The sequence below is a fragment of the Chlamydotis macqueenii genome, chromosome 11 (genome assembly GCF_036417535.1).
Source record: "Chlamydotis macqueenii isolate bChlMac1 chromosome 11, bChlMac1.mat, whole genome shotgun sequence".
In the NCBI taxonomy this organism is placed as follows: domain Eukaryota; kingdom Metazoa; phylum Chordata; class Aves; order Otidiformes; family Otididae; genus Chlamydotis; species Chlamydotis macqueenii.
In genome coordinates, this window is record NC_141566.1 from 15,106,202 (window position 1) to 15,127,564 (window position 21,363).

Sequence of the window (21,363 nt, forward strand, 5' to 3'; positions counted from 1 at the left end):
AGTATATATACTGCTTTTGTGGGCTAGAGGGGTTTTGTACTATTACTGAAGCAAAAAGATTAGTAATTCTAAGAATATTTAGGGAGGGGAGTGTGTGTGGGTGCACAGAGTGACGCTTCTTGTATAGTTCTGTATGACTCCACACATATTGAAAGAAAATTGCAGAATTATTTTGAAAAATTGCTAGTCTTACTGTTTATTTTATAATGATGAAAATATAAGCCTGTAACTGAGTGTTAAGGAACATTGGCATTTCTGTGCTTTTGTCTGTAGGGAAGGAATCCATTCTTTTTGGAGCCATCTATTCTGATTACCATCACAGATGGAAACAAACTGACAAATACGGCTGGAGTTCAAGAGGAGGTAAACTTGCATCAAATTCTTTCAAGTTACGATCTTGCAACTTGGTGCTATGCTGACATTAATATTAATTGTTTTTTTCCTGTTAATAGTCCTTATGCTTCATCAGCTTATTTTATAACAGAAATCAGAATCTAGCTATGCTGCTATTGCCCAGCCCCTAAATTCCTAGTTCACGTGGGATTCCAGACTATAACTTCAGATAAATTAGTGGATAGGAAAGAAATGGGGTCCTTTACCGAATAATCAATATATTTGAGTATTGGTTTGTCAAGTACTTGAAAATATTCTTAAATCTTTCTTTACTAGCTTCATCTTCCTTTGAATTCTCCTTTGCCTGGAAGTGAACTAACCAAAGAACCATTTCGTTGGGATCAAAGGCTGTTTGCTCTAGTGCTGCGTTTGCCAGGAGCTGCATCTGCTGAACCAGAGCAGCTTGGGAGTGTGCCTACTGATGAATCTGCTATCACACAGATGTGTGAAGTTACAGGAGGTAACTGGTGTTACTTTGCTTTGGTTCACGTTTAGCATTTGCCTTAAAATAATTCTTTTCCTTTGATTCAATGTCACCTTTTGCTGTTTTCTCCATCTGAATTACTCAGTGGCTGTGTGAACCTGTATGGTGCTTTCTGAGCTTTGTTTCTAGTAGCACTGGATAACTTTAAAATAAAACTGAATTCCTGTTTCAGATTATCTAGATGTGAGAGAATTTTCTTAATGCACCAGCAGGAGGGGTTTGAAAATCCCTTAAATTGTTCTTCCAGACGTTGGCTTTGCTCAGTCATGAGATTTGTTATTTAAATGTTGAATTGAGGGGAACAGGTATTATTGAGATGTGAATTCCGCTGCAGGGCTAGTAAGCTAAATTTAGTCTTAAAAGAATTAATTCTGGAGCCTGTTACTTGAGATGTTAATGAAATTTTTAAAAAAAAAAAAAATTGAGTAAAATGTTTTGTGGGAAGGGAAAGTTTGGGACTGTATAGGAGTTGATTAGGTTTGGGTGGACGAAAGCAGATGGATGATGTAAACTTGGTGAAATCAGACGTTCTTAAGGGCCTTTACAAACTTGGCCTTGGACCAGCCTGATTTATCCTTAATGGCCTCTTACAGTAATAAGTAAAAGCTCAGGAGGCTAATCCCCGTCCCCCCCCCCCCTTCTCCTTCGTTGTATTTTGCCTTTTACATGAACTTGTACAAAGTGTTTGTGTTGCTATTATTTTGGATAAAATGGAAAGCTGGGGCAATGTGACTTATGTAACAAAACATTGTTCTTAATTAAGATTATTCAAAATATACTTTCATATTTTTCCTGTGTAATTTTATCTCTTGCATAGGTCGTTCTTACTGCGTTCGGACACAAAGAATGTTGAATCAATGTTTAGAATCTCTAGTTCAAAAAGTCCAAAGTGGAGTTGTTATTAACTTTGAAAAGTCAGGACCAGATCCAGCTCCTATTGGAGAAGGTATGGTAACTGGTTTTTGGTTTTGTTTTTGTTTGTTCGGTTTTTTTTCCAGTAGCAAATGGCTAGTGAAATTTGGGTTGCTTTTTTTTATCTTTTTTTTTTTTTTTTTTTTTTGTCATAATTAAATAGTGGTGTACTGTGGATATGAATGTATAAAAATACCAAGACTTTCTATCAGCTTGGGAATGAGAAAGTCCTGGAGCAAAATATGATGGGATTTACCAAAGCTATAAAAATCATTATGTATATAATATGAAAAAACCAAACTGGTGTGTAACTGAAAGATGTTTTCCATAGTATTATTGGCCAGCTATCTAAAGCAAGGAAAATTAGTAGTATAAAATCTTTTTAAAGTGAAGAAGAGTCTTGAAGTGGGTGATCTCTGCTGTGCTGTTTGCTTTGAAGGGCAATCTTTGAAAACGGATACTGAAATTCTGTACTACTACAGAATTCTTTGTCCTCAGTGTGAAGTGGAGTCTGTGCTGGTACGCTGCAGTGGACTGGCAGAGAACACTGTTCTTTCCAGTAGACAAGTGGGGGTTAAGTGATCTGTGAATTCTTACTAATAAAAAATGTGACAAAAGCTGTACCTGCAAGATGTATCTGACCTCTAGATGAAACTTTTCTCCACTATCAGTTTCCACTAGTGGCAGCATCAGTCAGAGCTTTGCATCCCATGTAGAAAGATTGTAAATGCAAATTATCAGTCTTTACAGGTGCAGCAGAACTAAAAATATTGCTGTTGCCTGTGTCAAAGTACTAAGCTTAAGGAAATAGTGTTTTCCATGAGACGTGAGTATGCCTTGCTGCACTAATTGTCTATGCCACAGGAGCAGAAGGGTAGATGTGGGCACATGTTGTCATTGCTGCTTTACATTTTGATGTATAGGAGTTTTTTTCAGCCACTAATATAAAGATCTGTATGTCTCTGAAACAATTGTAAAGAAACACCTTACTGGTTGCTAAGACAGAAATTTTGTTGGGAGATAAATGCGTACATGTAACTTTTTAATTTTCTTTTTTGTTATTATTTTGCTTTGTTTAAATTTTAGATGGACTTGTTGATACATCCAGGCCCGTCAATTCATTTGCTTCTCAACCGTGGCATAGTTGTCATAAACTCATTTATGTACGGCCTAACCCTAAAACTGGTGTTCCTGTTGGGCATTGGCCAATCCCAGAATCTTTTTGGCCTGATCAGAATTCACCAACTCTGGTAAGTAAAGTAAGAACTAATAAAAGGATTCTATACCTAATGAAGCAGCCTGAAAATGAATAAAGTAGTTTGGGTTGTTGGGTTGTTTTTTTTTTTTTTTTTTTAAACTCTCTCTGTTTACTAATATGATCTGACTTTGCTTTGAAAGGATAGTTAAAACTGTTTTTAACACAGAATGGTATCATGTAATGTAGATACTGTATGCTGTGATGTTTTTTGCATCTGGAAGGTTAACTTTCATGTATATGGTTAGTTCATTTAGTGAATAGTTTTTAAAAGATGATAAAGTTTAACTATAAATTACCACACAAACCACAAATCATAGTGAACCTATTAAATATTAATCAAAGCTTTATAAAATGCATTTATATGGAAAAAGGAGTATTTATTTTTGATAGATGATCAACTGTATTTTCTCTGCTTAGTATCACTTCATGTATGGACTCTTCTTTCATTAGCAGGAAGAATTAAAATGGAAACAGAAGAGTTGCCCAATTCAGAAAATGAGGGAAAACCAGCATTCATTTCTCCTTTTCTTACTGAAATGACATTTGGCATGTCTTACTAGCCTTTCTAAACATCTCTCTCTTGTTAGGCAGCTTCTGTTTCTGTACTTTGCAAGTGCTCAAGGTACTGTTTTTTCTCGCACATGATTCAAGAGGGAAAAAAACCAGACTTGGCAGGGAGTATCTTGAGATAACCTTTGCGGAGTGAGCACAGTTTCACATCTGTAATTCTGTGAACATCAAGCTGGGAAGCAGAGTTTATTTTTTTTTTTCTTTAAACCTATGTGTGATATTATAGCTTGATTGGCACGGAGGATTTTAAATATCAAGATAAATAGTTGAATATTAACCATGTTTTTCTCTTGGTGGGAAGAATGTATGTACGTGTGTGGCTTTTTTAAGTTAGAGAATTATTTAATTAATCTGTATTCTGTTGTGGGAGCTTATATCTTGTTCTCTCTTTAAGGAAATTGTAAAAACTGAGAGTTTAACCCTATAGGATGGTAAAATACATGTGTATGAATCTTTTTGAAATAACTGAGTGGCTTACTGTAAATACCAGGCAATTTATGTGTTTGTTTTTTTTTCCCCCTTCCTTTTAGCCTCCACGCACAGCTCACCCTGTTGTGAGGTTCTCCTGTGTTGATTGTGAACCAATGGTAATAGACAAGCTTCCTTTTGACAAGTATGAGCTTGAGCCTTCACCCTTAACACAGTACATCTTGGAACGAAAGTCTCCGCATACCTGCTGGCAGGTATTTGCCCTTCACTTCATTCTAGGAATGTAATGCACATCCTGAGGTACTTTAGTCTTTGTAAGCCTGGAGAATTGAGGTCTAGTTGCAGACTCTGCAGTTGATGAGAAGAAACGTGTCAAGGTTTCAGTTACCTCCTTTCTAATAGAATTGTCAGGAGTCAGAATGAGTGTTGCCTCTACAGGCTTTGTAATTTCATTTAATTCTGTTTCTAGGTCCATGTGTCCCATGGGTTCCATTTTCAGCTAAATTGAAATTCTCTGTAGGCTTTCATTTGCTTACAGGGAAAACCTAGCACTGGTTTCCATCATTTTACCTAATCAACAGCTGCAAATAATTTCCACTAGGTGGTTGAAACTGCTAATGGGAATTGAATGGAAGCTGTTGATCTTGTTGACTAGATTGGCCTTGAAGAGGTCAAAGTTCTGTTGCTGAAATCCTTTGTCACGTGCTCCTTTTGTGATTTTTGGCTGAGTGACTTGTTTCTGCATCCTCTATAAAATAAGCTTGTAATTCCCTTCTCAATGGTGTTCTTGTAAAGAACAGCTTACTATGTACACCAGGAGTTTGCTTAGGATGATACTTTAGCTGGGAAGATGGGTTTGGAGGTGTCTCGTCCATGTTTCTGTTTCCCTAATAAATATTCCAACTTAACTGAAAATAGAATATGCATTTTCAGAAGAAAAATTAAAGTTTCTTTTAATAAACTAATTTCAAAAATGTCTGGGAAACATTCATAGGTACATTATTTGCCAAAGTTATTAAAACTACTCTGCTGCTTTCCAAAAACTGCTTTTCTTCTCCCAGCTGCATATCGCACCCTTACAAACTAGAGAAATAGCTTGACTGTCATAGAAACCATGTAACAAACTCTGTTTCTTATGTTCTGAAAAGATAGAGGAAAACTACTTCCTTTTTACTGCAAGGTGTACTTTTATTTAGGAAAACTGATTTTGGTTAGATGTGTATTATTTTGACTCCCCCTGTAAGAATATGTACCATCTTTATCCTGTTGAAATAGTTGTTTGCATGTATTGCTTTTAAAGGTTAGTACTCCCATACATATACACTTGCAAAAAAAAGTCAATGTTAAGCATGTTGGCACTTGGCATAATTAAAAGGTGTATTTTTGAATACTTGTTATGCTTAATTTTATGCTTAAAAAGTTATTGATCTATTTTGTTAGTGTTGTAATTTTTAGTTGTGCTATTTTATGAGTCAGAAGACTAATTTCAGGTAAATTAGTTTTTAAAATACATTCAACAGATGTCCCTTGACCTATTTTAAATAGTTCCAAAAACTTTTCAGAACATCACTTCAAAGTAGTTTCACTAAAGCACTAAAGATTATACTGTGAAGAGCATTTCTGGACTGACTAGCAGTACGCTAAATGTTGCATGTCTCAGTTTTGTGACTGGGGAATGTTAAGTGCATGCTTATCCTGGTGTGTGCAACCTCAAACTTGGCTGTTCTTGATAATTTGCTGTCTTAATGCAGTTGGATTCAGATTGTTCTTAGTTTTTAAATGCTCCATGCTTAATATTCTTCATATCCTCCTAATACAGTGATTTCTCTTATTCTTTATCAGGTATTTGTGAGTAGCAGTGGAAAATACAGCGAACTTGGCCATCCGTTCGGGTATTTAAAAGCAAGCACTACTTTAACCTGTGTAAACCTCTTTGTGATGCCTTACAACTATCCTGTTTTACTTCCGTTGTTAGGTGGGTAATAAATTTATGTTGGACTGCCAGTGCAGCTACTTCAGAGTATAAGAAAAAAAATAATGGTTGGTGTTCTGCCTTAGTTTGAGACGTTATAAAATAATGGAGATCAGAGAGTAGAGAATGTTGCAAACTCTTTAACATAATTTGGGAGGAGAGGATTTTCATACCCCCTCTCCCTTTTTTTCTCTCCAGCAGAGGAGGAGAGCTACCTGCTTCCAGTGCATGTTTGATGCTGTTCACCTCCTAGACACGTAGCCTCTTCCTTAACCTGGAGTAAGCTTCAACCTCCGTTCTTTTCCCTCATTTAGGGTGTGGTGTATCCAGGTTTTGCAGTTGCTCTTGTAGCAGCTGATATTTTTTTTTACTGGAAGATCAGTTGCAGTGTTTGTTATGGGTGTTGGGAAAAGGGAATTCCCTGATGCAGTTTAGAGCAATAAGAAGGAACTGAGCAGTGAAACGGTCTACATTTCTTCCCTGCCCGAAGGACCAGTGGTTTTTTTTTTTTTTTTCACTCCCACAATGAAATTACTTTCTACAGGAAAGAAGGTATGGAAAGGTGCTCTGTGAATAACTGCCATAGTAAGTGTGGCTGTTAGGATTCTGGCATAAAGGTAATGACAGAGAGAAGAGTTTCCTGGGTGCTACTAACTCTTCTAGTTGCAGATGCTGTAAGGCTTTTTTTGTTCTGGGTTTTGTGGGTGTATTTAGTGATGCAGAATAACAACTCTAAAGAGAATTAACATTGACTCTTACTGTCTTACACAGGATTTTTCCATTCATTTCTAGAAAAAAATGGCAATTCAGGAATGCTTTTTCATGATCCTAGTCATAATGAAAAGAAGAAATTTGTCCTTGCTGCTAATTTGAATGTGTCTTATATAGTTATCCATGTAGCCTAATAATTGTCCCAAAGTGTGCAAGTAGGATACTTCTAGACTAAATTAGAGTTTCTACGAGTTTGTGGCTACTGATTTACTGCAGCATATCCACTAGCTGGAAAGCTATCAATGTACTAAATGAATCCTATTCATTTTGATGTTGGACATTTTCAGTTCCATGTCTTCCCTTGGCAGCTCTTGTCTTCCCCGTGCCTTTTTTTTGCAGGAGAGTAAAGCTCTTCCTGCTCTTTGGAGAAGGGCATTTTTCAGCATGTGTAGTGCTATTCTGCAGTTTACTCACCTGATATCCCACATCTTAACTTTCTGAATGCTGCCCCCTTATCTACTTAGCAGTACAGAAAATTACGAAGGTGATAAGCAGCATACCTGTTAAATTATTCATAGTTGTTTTGAAGAATACTGACTCTGTGTTTGTCCCTGTAGGTAGGAATTGTTTCTGTTTTTAAACCCTCTCCCTGTGTCTGTCAATACATACCAATATTGAGTACTGATGGTTCAGTGGAGGATTGATCTGCATGTGTAAAACCAATCTTTCATTACTCTCAGATTAAAAAGGATGTGAGAACTTCCGATCCCAGGAGAAGTCTGTTCAGCCACTACCATCCATCAGTGACATTCTAGTGGCTACTGACCTACTAGTAGAATATTGTGTTGGAGGACTGGGACATTGTTGTACTATCTTGGGATAGTACCATGGATAATCTCTCTCCCTTCCTTCTAGTGACTCTTTCAGAGAACGCCCAGACCACTTTACACCTGTATTATTTGTGATGTTTTACCAAGTGGCTTACATGTGTTCAGCCTTATAAACAGATAGCAAGATACTTAAAGAATTCTTTTTTCTTGCATTTTTGTATTCCTCCTGCATTCTTGAGCAGGGGAATTTTTAATTCTGTTTTTGGAAAATAATGTAAGAGACAGCCCTAAAAGGTGGGTAAGATAGGTATGTGTGAGGAAGCTTGCAGATGGTACTTGAGCAAACTGAAACAAGTTTTAGTGGTCCATGACTGAAGGAGGTGCATTGTACCACATCCTATAGATTCGGTGATTTATATCTCTGTTTCTACAAGAGTGGATTTGAGAATGCTGTAGTGCCTCCTAGCTTGTACCTTAATGAGTCTGCTTTTAGAATCTGAAGCTTTGTAAGTAAAGGAACCAATTAATGAGACTTCATAAAACCATGAAGCCACACAGTCCATGTGTTAACCTGACCTGTGGACTATGGTAAATTGGACTCTAGATCTTTTACAGAAGTAAGACAGACCATGTGGGATGTGCTGTTGCAGCTGAACAGCTCCTTTTTGCTTTCATAGGAAATTCTAGAGAGGCATAGGATGGTAGATTGCTCTAATAACTGAGGAGGTGGGGTGCAGTTCTTGTCTTTTTTGTTTGTTTTGTTTTATTTTTTTGTTGTTGTTGTTCAGTGTGAGCCAGGTTTCTGAAGAGAGAACTTTTCAAAGACAGATGCTGACATACTTGAATGCTGAATGTGTTTGGCCCATGGATTATAGAAATTTCCTCTTGAAGGATTGTTGCCTTTGTCTGATACTAGCAGAGCTATTGTACTTCAGATAGTCTTCTGCTTAAAAACAATTGCACAGCCAAGTTCATAAAGTAGAAGTCAAATGAGAGGCTAGAGAGAGAGCTTGGCAAGGATGAGGTGTACTTCTGAATGCTCCTGCCTTGCCTAAGGTGTTTCCTTGGCTGATGTGAGCTGCATTAGTGGGAGGGCAGCGTCAGTGTGGGGCAATAGGAGTGATTATTCATTGGGAGTGTCAGCAGAAGCAGTAGTGAAACAGCCATGATGAAAATACCTTGAGAAGGTGGTTAATGCCTGTTCTGTGTGGGTCTAAACATACAGAAGGGTGAGCATTTAGAAAATGTCTGCCTGTGAAAAGCTGCAACATGGACGGTTTCCTTTGATGCTTTTACAGGCTCCTTGAGAGAACCTGCAAGTAATGATTTTGTATTTTGGAAATCAAGGGCTGTCTTTCTCACAGATGTGAACATAGCAAGCTGTGGCACTGGGATGGAAAGCCAAAGGTTTTGTATCAATGGAAAAAATTTGCAACAATACCTTAAAAATGGAGAATACTGTTTTACATTGTAGCGCCTTATTTTTGGCTAGATTTGTTTGCAGGAAAGGATACTGCTGTCCCTGAATGTAAACTCATGAGTCCCTATTGCTTAGAACAAAGGGGTGTATCTGTAGGTGCAGAGGCACTGGAAAGCTCAGAGTTACAGGAGGCACCAGGGAATGGCAGTGTACTTGCTTAGGTGGAAGTTAATGTGAGTGGTGATTTTTTTTTTTTTAAGTGTAAATTTTTAGTTTGAGTTGCATGATGCAAGCTGTCACTCATAACTAGACTGTTGTCACATGAACTCTTCTCGCAATTAGGCTCCAGCTGAACTACTAAAATTACCTGCTAGCCACTCTTATGCTCTTATTTATTTATTTATTTTAACTGTTCACTGAGCTTGAAAGTTCATCAAGTCCCCTTACATGGTTCTGGGTATTAAAGATGTGTATTGATATCCTTTTTGTCACAATTTGGTTGTTTTGTACATTAATCTGAAGTAGAGAAAGACTTCGCAACACAGGTCTAAATTAACTGATCTGTCTGTAGTTTTATCTGATTTCTTGAATTGTTGCAGTTTGTGGTTCATTCTTAGTGGTTTTAAATACCATATTCCCAATTATCTAGTGCTTTTAGCTTCCTCTGAGTTTAGAAGTAAGTGGGCTGTATGGAGAGTAGTACCTGAAAATGAATAGGCTGGATTAAAACTGATTTATGAAGTTATTTTTTCAATACTTTTGGATTTTATCCACAAAAGTTTGGTATTTAATCTATGAAAGACATGGTTAGTTGGGCTGCTGTTTGTTTATTTATATAAATGATAATGTGCGGCCAAGGGCACAGTGGAAAAAGTACATTTCAAGTGTCTGTGTTGCAATCTGGTGACAGTGTATGTCTCAAACTCTTGCGATAGAGGCAGGTAAGATGTTGATGGTGATGTTCTCTTTGAAACTCGTGGCTGTGTTTACCACTGTGACTGTCTTCCTTTCAGAGGGTAGGAGTTCCTGCAGTGAGTTGTGCTGTGAGGAGGCTCTCATTTTAAATAGACAAATCTTTGCTGAAGCTCTGCTTAATTTGAGAACTTTTTACTTGGATAGCAAAGATCAGAGAGGTGCTTTTGCATTTGACTTCTCGGACTACAGCTGTGCTGTGGATTAAGAATCCACGGCTGGCTGAGTGTTCTGAGTGTCTGTGCCGTTTACGAGTGACTGTGCAGTTGAGCTGCAGAGGTTATAAGGTGCAAACTTCACAGTGCAGGAAGTGAGACAGTAATAAAGTGCTGATAAGAGGTTTAAGGTTCAAGCTGTACTCATAACCAACTCACAGACTTAAAAATATTAGGACATGCTATGATACTGAACATTTTACATTTTAATTTTTTCATTTTGAATTTTGGGAAGGGTTGTAGTTTAACTTGTGTGTTGCTGTAAAAAGCTAATAGGCTTATAAGATAAGAATGGATGTTATTTTGTATTTGCCAAATGTCATTATATCATCACAGCTTCTTTGGGATAATAGTGCTAAGCATGTGGTATATTGAGGTTTTAAATGGAGTTCTAACTTGTCCTCTCAGACTCCACCCCACTTCCTTCAGGCCAGGAAGGAGAACAATTAGCATCTGTAGTGTGGTTTTTATGTGATACAGAGTTCATTTAGGTTGGAAAATACCTGTAATTAAGTGTGGTTTGACTATAAGAACTTGGAAAATTGTATCTTAACATCTGTTTGATTTGTGCAGAATACTATGCAAGTGAAATTTTCTTCTCCAAATACATCTTCATGAAAGCTCAGTCTGAGGAGAACAATTTCCTTGCTGCATCTGTCTTTCGCACACACTCTTCTGTGCATCTCTGGCTCCTGCAGCTCTCCCTAGTTAATTTTTGGACATCCCTTTATCCAGCCCTGCATATTCTTCCATTAGCCTCACTTTGCCAGCATGTTACAGCTCTACTAAGGAGAAACTTGATTTCAATTGATAATCCATAATTTCAAATGATAAATTGCAGGATACTGTGTTTGGTTTTGATGTTTAGAGATCACTGTTACAGTTCATAGCGTGCACAACAAATAGGTACATGCTTCAACTCAGTGATTCCTGAACAGCAATGTGCACACCTCTAGTGAGCAATGTATTTTTAAAACAGTATCCAAAAGAATCTGTCTGGTTGCCCCCTCTCTTTAAGGGCCGCAGTTCTTGTAGCTAATTATTGTCTCTTATCTGTGTCTGTGGGAGAGTTTGTTGCTCTGGCATGAGGCAGGCAGTGTGGCTGGAGGTGCACTTCTCTGCTGAGGGCAGCAGCTGCTGTTGTCAGCAGAGTCCAGCAAAGCTGACCAGAAAGATTCCCTACTCTTGTGGTTTTGGTTTGTTTCTTTTTTTTCTTTTCTTTCCCTTTGATGCCCAAGAAGATTTTTATTGGAGACCAGAATTCGTTTTACAGGTTGAACAAAAGAAAGCTGATCTCAAAGTGGAAATTGAACCAAATGAATGTTGTTTGGTTTAATCAGATACAGGGAGTCCCTAATGATACAAGAGAGAGGCAGGGGAGGTGAAACTCTCTGACAGGTGGATCTGTTGCACCTTCCATGCTGCTAGTAGTTGTGTGCAGTATTTAAGTCTGGTGTACCTTGTAAGTTTGCCTATACTGAGGACTTGTTCTGGATTGTCTACTGCAGCTAGGACTGGGGATTCACAATCCTTCAAAACTAAGGTTAAGAACAGTTTTTGTGGGGAAGCCCCATTGGGAGATGGGTGGAGGGAGAAGAAAGGGGGGAAAACTTGACACGTTGAATTTTTGGATAGCGCTAATGATCTGGGACTATTTAAATGAAACCTTTTTTTGTTGTTTTCCTTGTTGCAGATGACTTGTTTAAGGTTCACAAACTTAAGCCAAATCTGAAGTGGCGACAGGCTTTTGACAACTACTTAAAAACAATGCCTCCTTACTACTTACTGGTATGTTCCTTTTCTCAGTTCATCCTCCTGGGTATAATGGCTGGTGTGACCAGAGTCCTGTGCATCATACCTCTTCCTAGTAAATTTTGTTTATGTAATTATGACATTTTAGGTAGTAAACATTTTGCTTTGCAGAGGTATGTCGATCAGGTCAAACATTTTTAAGAAATAAATACATTTCTAGTAATATTGAGTAATAGTAATTGTATTAAGGCATTGAATATGTTTTCTCTCCGTTAAATAAGTTTTGATCTAAAGTACTTTAGATTGTTCAGAGAAACCAAATTTGGCATTCTTTTTGTAACCTGATAAGGAAAATGCAGATTTGTTAGTTTATTAATGTGGGTGAAATGCTAGAACTTGGGATGCTGGGCCAAATAAAAGGGTTGGGGGAGGTACCGTGTCACCTTTTACATGTAGCTTGGACAATGCACCTCAATATGGACTTGCATCATCCCGGCTATTCTGGTACTGAGCCTTTGAGTGGAAATTGCCAGTGGCACCACACCACGTGGTGTCTTGGTAATGTGGCATAATGTCCATTGCGAGCTAGTTAGACTACCAAACTCACGTCACATGTTATCTGAATAGACTTGAATTTTAGTGGCCAAAAGTGGAAAAGCTAGAGCACTAATCCATGTGCCTTAGCTTCCTGTAATTGATCTTATAAAAATTTTTTTTTAAAGACTTACTCTCTTACTATTGTGTATTTTGTTTTCCTTATAGCCATTAAAGAAAGCCCTAAGGATGATGGGAGCTCCAAATCTGATATCAGATAATTTAGATTGTGGACTTAGTTACAGTGTTATCTCTTACCTTAAAAAACTCAGCCAACAGGTAGTATTGATAAAACCTTTGCAATTAGAAGTGCGTTGATGATTTAGTTTGTGGTAATCTTATTCTAAAGCAGTTAATCCCTGTGGGAGTTCATATGGGTGTGCAGCATATATTATAATTGAAGATCCATGAGCATTTCTACTGCAAATATGGATGAATCCAGAGTGATTCTTTAGCCAGTGATTGTGCCTTCTGTAAGTGGTGGAGGGGGAGTGCAAAGGAGATCTCTTCAGCTACATTTTAAGTATCTGCTAGACCTTTAAACTCCAAGGATTATCACTAATTGGATTTATGGCTACTGTTGCCATTCATTGTTCTTCACAGCTGAAGTCAGACACTTGCTCTCAGTCTCATGTTTATTTCCATGTGTGCCTTGGCAATGTGTATGTTCCAAAAAATGTATGCTCTTGTCCATGGGAATTTAAAGTCATAGTTCAAGCTTTATATCTGAGCTTCCTGTTTCCTTCAGGTCAAACCCATTCTATGTGTCAAGCGTGACCTGGTGGGAAATAGTCTGACCTATCTTTTATTCTTTGTCAATAATGCCATTTCAGGTGTAACTGTCTGAAAGCCATTCCTCCTTAGCACAAAATGATTCCTACTACAGTAGTTTAATATCTGGAAGTCAGTGGGGAAGCAGTGCAGCCTTTAAAACTACACAGAAAAAAATCCTCCGCCTTAAAGAATGCACAAAATGCATTCAAAAAGCCTTTGAATGACTGAGCATCTATTAGAGCTTCCTGTGGTATTTTGGTAACTTAATTATATGCAAATTCATATTATTTATCTGCAATGTGGCGTTGGAATGGCTACTGTGATTTTCACAGACATTCTCAGTACATGAAACAGTTTAAATGTGTTGGATGCATTATAAGCTCCTGTGTAGGGACAAGCAATTCCAGAATTCTGCCCTGCTGCTGCTGTCCTTACATTCAGTGTTTCGCACAGATAATAAGGCAAAGCCCTGCAGAGGATGAGATCTGGGGGAAGTGGGTTGCAAGCGCCGTGGGTTTTGGGGTTTTGGTTGGTTGGGGTTTTTTGGAGGTATTGCAAGTGGGTCTTACTTTGAATATAGTTAAAGCTTAATACAGTAAAATTGTCTGTAGGTATAATAGAACTGTGTTAACTGAAGAAGTTTTAGAACCTTACTGATGAAGGAAATTTATTTTGCAACTTTTCTCCCTTATCTTGTTTGCAAACATACAGTGCAAACCTTAGTTCATAGGTTGAAAAAATGAAATCGGGAGTTGTGTTACTGTATCTGAATAATACTGTTTTAGATGCAACTTTACAGTAACCTAAGGCATCCCACTTGCCTTTTTATTTTTCCCCCTTCCCCCCCCCCCCCTTTTTTTTTCTTTCCTTTCCCTCTAAAGATGATTTTTCAGGAACGCAAAAGAAAATCACAAGACTTGCAGCAAAATCAGGGGTATTCACAGATCTCCTACTGGCATATAAATTTAGATACACTGGCTAAATATTTTTTCCATATGCTAGCACATTAGAATTTCTTTGTACTTGAGATCTAAGCTATATAATCCAGTATATCCCTGGGTAGGTTGTTCTTCAGTGTGTTGAATAGTTGGGAATGAAATTTATAGGTTATTTTCTGTTTATGTACTATGTGTTTTGTACTGGAAATCTGCAATGCCTACTGATTGATGGTGTGATTCCATTTTAGACAAAAATAGAGTCGGAACGGATAATAGGTTCAGTGGGTAAGAAAGTTCCACAAGAAATTGGAATAAAAGTGAAAAATCATTCCAGTGGCCTCTCCTTGGTACACAGTAGGGATTTTAAGCAACTCCTGCAAGGGATCACTGGAGAATCCCCACTGAGACTGGCGGAAATGAATGTTAAAGAATTTGCTGGCTTCCACATAGGACTTTTAAACAAGGTAAACAGCATAGTGATCTTGCATGATTAAGCGGTTGACCTCATCTGTTTTAAGTGGGTAACTTTTATGGACTTAGTGTAGAAGAAGGAAGTAAGTACTTGCACTGAACCATGGAGAGTGCAGCATGGGCATAAATAATGAGAAGAGTAAATGCAGTTTTTTGCATTTGCTTTTGGGACACTGAAGATCCCATGGTAGTAAACAAAGATTACTGTGTTTTAAGTGACTGTCTCTGCAAAAGACAGCTAGTGTTGTTGACCCAGCTCACTGTTAATGGAGCTGAAAGCACTAATGCTGAATAAGTTCTTGGTGAGAAGACAGTAATTGAGTTTGCTGTATCCAGTTACGAAGTTCTGAAATTACTTCAGAATAATTTTTTTAATAGTTAACATTATTACAGTTAATAGAGGAATTTCTCTGTGTATAAGAACTGATGGGTTAACTGGAAGTTATTTTTTTTGTTACAAAACTAGGATTTGAAGCCACAGGCATTCAGAAATGCGTATGATATTCCTCGTCACAGCCTTCTAGACCAGCTAACTAGAATGAGAGCCAATCTTCTGAAAACACAAAGGCTTATCTTGGGGCAGGATGAAGGTAAGTAGCCACTGTTCTTCATTAACAGTTTGGAGATGGTACAGGTTTGTGGTGTGTTTTTTTTTGTTTGTTTGTTTTTTTTAATTTGTTCCCTGAAATAGTGTTTTCTGTCCTGGGTGTGGGAGCAGAAGTGGACATTGCATAGTTTGTTGAGTCGGTGTCCTTTTCTTGCCTCTGAAGGGGAAAGAAGGAAAGTTTTGCCTTATTCAAAGCAAGCATGACATCTTGTGTGCCACTCTAAAAATAAGTTTCATGGGAGAGCTTTCCTAGACAATAAGGTTCAGTAGGCATGTTTTTTTTCTTATAGTGATGGTGGCTTAAAGCAGAGGGGGACTTGTTTTGTTTTACCCTTGTTAAGTGCTGGCGGTGTAAAGATGCAGTTGTTAGCATAGAGACTAAACTTGGTTATTTTTCATTCTTCTTCTGATAATTAAGCTCAACTCTTGCCAGCCTTATTTCCAAACTGCTCTTCCTCTGTAGTGAAGAGAAATAGTAATTTCTAGTTCTTAAATGCTAACACTTGCAATTGAAGCATGTGAAGTTAGTATTGCCTTGGTTTTAAGATAAACTAAATTAAGATCTCTTGTTCTGTTGCAGACTGCCTTCATAGTGTTCCTGTTGCTCAAATGGGAAATTACCAGGAATACCTGAAAATGATGCCTTCACCCCTTCGGGAGATTGACCCAGACCAACCAAAAAGACTTCACACCTTTGGCAATCCATTTAAACAGGATAAGAAGGTAGGAGGAGCCATGCGATCTGCTGTATCTTTGTATTTAACATGGCTTGAAATAATTTGTGAGTAGAATTTACCTCCCACAACTGCAGTATGTTGCTAACCTGTGTAGCTCTTCTGTCATGTGCAGAAAGGAGTTCTGTCTTTCATGTGGTCCAAGAGAAATGGTGTAAAGAATCTTGCTGATTTACAAAGTGGCAGTAGCCTGTCTCTGGTTACAGTGTACATTAGGTATGTCTGTTCTGATAGCTGTGAAGTGTTTTGAAACCCACCTGAATTTTAGCACAGAGGGACTTACTCCATCAATGAGTTGACGAAACAATTTCTATTTTGTACTATGTTCTAATTTTTTTTTTTTCTTTTCTTTTCAGGGTATGATGATAGATGAAGCAGATGAGTTTGTTGCTGGGCCTCAGAATAAGGTTAAGCGTCCTGGAGAGCTTAATACTCCAGCGTCACTAAAGAGAAGACGTAGCATGTCACCATTGCTGAGACGGCCACAGTCACCGCCCGTCGTAACGAATCATGTTGGTGGGAAAGGGCCACCGTCTGCTTCTGGATCCCCGTCGTATCTGAACCTCAAAGGTGTCCCAGCAAATAAAGGTACAGTGAGTTCTAGTACAGCAGCCTGCATTGTCTCAAGTGGGAATATCTGTGTATAAAAAAGTAATCCACCAAAAAACCCAACAACAACAACAAACACCTCTCTGTGTGCTTTCAAAAGGGTGTATCAGTATGTATGTATGCTTTAGTGTTACGTAGGACTGAGATTCTTTTGTTGGCCTGAACAAGGCTGCAGCGATAGCTAATGATGTCTGGAATAGAAAAATAATTTTGAGCTGTTTTTAAAACAGTAATACTGAAACCTTTCACCAAGATGGTTTGGAGGTAGCAAGGATTTCAGATCAGCTTTTAGTTCTCATTTTTCTATTCTGAGGAGGAGAAGGAATTTAAAATATAGTTAAGTTTTTATTTCCCACAAATACTAATTTTGTTACCTACCTATTGCAACAAATGGAGTCAGAAGAAAACTCTGTTAGCTGGAATTGAGGCAAAGAAGGAAACTTAATTTACTTAGAAGTCATAACACTGTGATAGGAATACAGAAAATCGTGACTTCACAGTGATACAAGATGGTAACAGTTCAAAGGGAGGTATTCTCTTGGTCACATCAAAGGTTGAATAAAAGTATTGGAGAGTTGTTCAGCACTGTCAGATCACTACGCAGTACTTCAAACAAGAAAGGATACTGAACTTTTTTTTTTTTTAATACTGCAGTTATGCTCTAGTAAGATAACATATTTTTAATTTGTAGATACCAGTAACAGTGTTGTCCAAGATGGTAATGGGGAGAAGAAAGCAGAAAATTGTCAGTCACTGGAAAAGCAAATGGATGGCTTACCTGTGCAAATGGCGCCTTCGGTTCCAGCTGCTGTGGGAGAGGATGAAATGCTACCCAATGACTTAGACTCTCTACCTGTTGAATTCAATTGTTTAAGTGAAGATGGGTTGGATCATAAACCTGGTACCAACGCGCTTGTTCGAGGGCCTCTAAATTACAGCGTGACCGGAGATGACCAAAAACGGGCGATGGAGTCTACTTCCGAATCTGTGCCAAATTCGTTTAAAATAACACCTACGATGTTGGAGGGAAACAATGCTGATATCAAAATTAAAGTGATGAAAGAGGTTCGCAAACCTGGAAGAAGTAAGTTTTGGATTTTTTTTTATTAGTATAAAGTCTTGAAATAAGGAGTTGTTTTCAATAAACTTTAGATTTTTAATAATTTCCTATTGCTGGCATATGAGCAATGGAGGGACAAAAAGGGAAGAAAATTCTTACCTGTTGGGCAGGTGAATTGGAATTTAGATAGCAGTGTTTGGGAAATTGAGGGCCAGGTGACCTTGTTTGCCCTTGAAGGTAGGTTAACTGCTGTAAGAGGTGACCTGTTAAAGCAGCTTTCAGAGGTTTTGTTTTTGTAGCTCTGCAAAGGTGTTACCAATGATCTGATGCTACTAGATAGACTTTGCTTTATATGCTGCACTGCTCCTTGCATATGCATTGTGTACTTTGTTGCTTTGTGTCCCTCAAAACTTCCTTTGGAGGGCAAAGGCATACGTAGCTACAAGGGGGCATCTTGGAAGGCGAATCTTTAACAGTTAATGATTAACTGATTTTTTTTTTTTTTTAAGGTAGTGTAATTAGTGATGAAACACTGTTGTTAATAAACTTTTTAAGAAAATTACTTTCTTCTTTTTTCTAAGAGGTTTGATAACCCCTCAAAATCTAAAATGTTGTGAGGAGAAGTAACTTAACATCCTCAGCCTTTTTTACATGTTTTGCTTGTACTTGTATACAGGATCAAAACCAAAACACTAACCTGAAGCTCCAACTAATGTATATACTGTAGGATTTACCATAGGCATAATCTTTCATAGTTTTCCTAAATGACAGACGTCCCTAATGTAGTCTGTGTCTGAGTTATTTCTACAAATTAAACTACTGAATATTCTTCTAATACATAGTCAAGTGCCAGTAATTTGAATAATGGAGTATTCTTCACTCTTCTGTTTTTCTGATCTTGTGTTGATTTCCCAAAACTTAGTATTTTGTTGATGTATGTAATCATTGTGGCAGACTGAGGCCTTGAGAGATGAAGCCATTTTTATGCTGCATCTGTATTTTATTTCTAAGATGTTTTAAAACTTCCTACTTGGGTATGTCTTTGCTTCTCGTTTTGCAAAGTGAGCTCATCTAATCTTATACCACATTTGTGTCTAGTAAATGGTGATGTAGAGAAAAATAGTACTATGTTCAGTATGAGTCACCTGTCTTGCTGCAGAGTTCAGACAGACATCAAAGAAATACTAGCAGGTTAAATATGTGCATATATTCACAGTTCTGACCATATACTCTCGCCCTGCCTGCTGCATCACTCTGAGCAGACTCTTAGTCACAGCACCATAAATATCTTCCTGCTGGGTTCACCTAGGGAAAATACTGAAACTGCTGTTTTTTAATTTGTTTCTGGTTTAATGTACCCAGTTCATTCTTTTGCAGTGGATGTATTTACTTTGTACCAGTAAGACAGTCATATTAATTGTGCTCACACTAAGCACTGATAATTAGTCCTTCTGAGAGAACTAATCCTGACCTCTGCTTTCGGAGAAGTTAAAACAGAGCTTAGGGGCCATACATGCATATTAACTGCAGATGATGACACTGCGTTCATGGAGGTGTGAGGCTTCTCTACCTAGCCTGCGTTTTCTGAGGGCAACTGTTTCTAGTTGTTGCTTTTAAAGAGAACCTAATTCTTTGTTGCCATATTTGAATACCAGGTCATCAATATAGCTTCAGATTATTGGTATCACCTGCTTTCTGTGCGTAAAGCTAATGCAGGCTTTTTTCTTGCCATACATGTAGCACCGTACACAGAAGTGTGAAAATCTGGGCTTTGTTTTTTCTTTTGGCTGTTAAGTTTTATTGAAAATGCATTTGCAGTACTTCTTTTTAATATATGGTTGCTTTATTTTTTTTTAGATTATGAAAAAATTTTTTCTCTTCTTGAGGAAGTGCAAGGACCTATGGAAATTCAGAAGTATTTCATTGAATTTGCTATCAAGGAAGCAGCAAGGTTTGTATAGATAGAAATTACTCACAGTCATAAATTAAATGTTAATGTAGATCATGATAGTAAATCATAAACTTTTGCAGTACTTTTATCTATTTTCCTTTTTGACATATTTCAATTATTATAGTTGGTTTAGTGGTCAAACTACCATTTTGTGGAGTAAATGGTCTTTACTTGAATTTTAAATGTGAAACAGGGAGACGGTTTGTTGTTGAAGACTAACCCAAAATTTTGGGTGGGTTGGGGAAGGGCGGATATATTAAATTAAATTCTTCTGGCCGTTCTAATGCCAGAAATAAAGAAATCTCTTCCATACTGGAAAGAGAGTGCCTGGTAATATGATTTGTCATGGCTATATAGTCTTGAGTTGTTCAACTGTATTTTTGGAAGAAAAAAAAAAAATAAAATTACTCTCTCTCTCTTCCTTAGGTTTAAAAAACGAGTCTTAATACAACACTTAGAGAGAATACTAGAGGAACTAGAGTTCAACTGCATACCCAACAGAGTTAATCATGTCAACAGTAGATAATGATGTACCGGCCAGACGAATATGGACCAGGAATGAGTTTGCTGTGCCGCAGAAGAGTGGAAGAGGATCTAGCTGCTGCCCTCACCACCTTGGCAGTCAAGTGATTTTACTGTCGCAGTCTGAGAAGAAGCAGTGGAGCTTTAACTTTAAGAACCTCTATCGGCAGAAGCTGGGCTATAACCTTAAGGATTTGCTATGAAAGGTGTGGCTTTTTTCCTGTGGAGGGTGCTATTTGCTCAACAGGCTGAAGAAAATAACAATTGCTGCCCCTCCTGCAGGTGATGAGAATTTACTCATTTGAACGCTGTCGTTAGACATTTACGTGCTATAGGCAGCAGGTTGCACTAAAATGGGGCACTGTCAAATGCACACACTGTCTGCATCGTGGAGAGAGCCCGTGTGTTCCCCAAAAAAAACCCACCCAGAAACACCTGCACTGGTAAAATTGCATGTTGCCACCACAGAGACAAGGGTCTTGTTCCCAAGAACTGCTAGCCATGCCTTTAAACTTGAGATTCAGTGTAGATTGAGAGTAAAGAAACTGCTATTGTGTTAATGAAAGCTAAAGACAGCCCTGTGACTGTTACCACCCGGTGGTCACTAAACAATCTACCTCAGACTCTCTTCTGTTTTGTCTGCAGACATTATGAAAGTGCACCTGAGGCTTCCCAGGTCCCCGACTTCAGTTCTCTTTCATCCTGTGAGGAGGACGGAGATTCTTCAGGTGGCCTTGGCACACGCTGTGCTTTGGAAGCACTAAAAGGAAACGCTTTTAAAAACGTGTATTTTAATGTTCATACAAAAGAGATTATTTTGAACAGTATTGTTACCAGATCACTAATTTGATATTTTAACTGTATAAATTTTTTGGAACATATGTATATATAAAATAAACCATTTTATTAATTTTTAATAAGTGCTAATCTGAGGAGTCTGTAGTGGGCAGCACTGAGTTCCACCAATTGTCTGTTACCAACAGACGGCTGATATTTTTGTAAAACCAGTGAGTAGTGTAGCTGTACTGAAGCTGATCTGCACACCCTCAAACACAGCTTGCAGTTATAGTTGCAGAATGTGTTTGTACCCTGGAGCACCTGCCCCACCACTCAGCTCAGCCTGCGCAGGGTGCACGTTTTCAGTCAGTGTTAAAGGCACTAAGTTTCGATTTACCAAACCCTTGG

General features: G+C 38.0%; 1 protein-coding gene across 4 annotated transcripts in view; it reads left to right on the top strand.

Moving 5' to 3' along the window:
- The window catches only part of LOC104476296 (integrator complex subunit 6-like), a 42,291-nt gene extending 21,193 nt beyond the window's left edge, over positions 1–21,098 (top strand). Inside the window, exons 4-19 of one of the 4 annotated variants that reach the window (XR_015259691.1) lie at positions 274–363; positions 670–853; positions 1,695–1,823; positions 2,876–3,039; positions 4,148–4,300; positions 5,889–6,021; positions 11,860–11,954; positions 12,681–12,791; positions 14,473–14,688; positions 15,162–15,285; positions 15,883–16,025; positions 16,393–16,624; positions 17,337–17,729; positions 19,563–19,656; positions 20,083–20,460; positions 20,824–21,098. Coding sequence is in view for 2 of the 4 variants with exons in the window: in XM_086756297.1 (XP_086612423.1) it covers positions 274–363; positions 670–853; positions 1,695–1,823; positions 2,876–3,039; positions 4,148–4,300; positions 5,889–6,021; positions 11,860–11,954; positions 12,681–12,791; positions 14,473–14,688; positions 15,162–15,285; positions 15,883–16,025; positions 16,393–16,624; positions 17,337–17,729; positions 19,563–19,656; positions 20,083–20,182 (2,361 nt within the window). In the remaining 2 variants the exon portion in view is untranslated. Of the gene's footprint in view, positions 1–273; positions 364–669; positions 854–1,694; positions 1,824–2,875; positions 3,040–4,147; positions 4,301–5,888; positions 6,022–11,859; positions 11,955–12,680; positions 12,792–14,472; positions 14,689–15,161; positions 15,286–15,882; positions 16,026–16,392; positions 16,625–17,336; positions 17,730–19,562; positions 19,657–20,082 lie in introns of all 4 variants that reach the window. The other 3 variants (XR_015259692.1, XM_086756297.1, XM_086756299.1) reach the window with 3 other exon arrangements.
- The last annotated feature ends 265 nt before the right edge of the window (positions 21,099–21,363 follow it).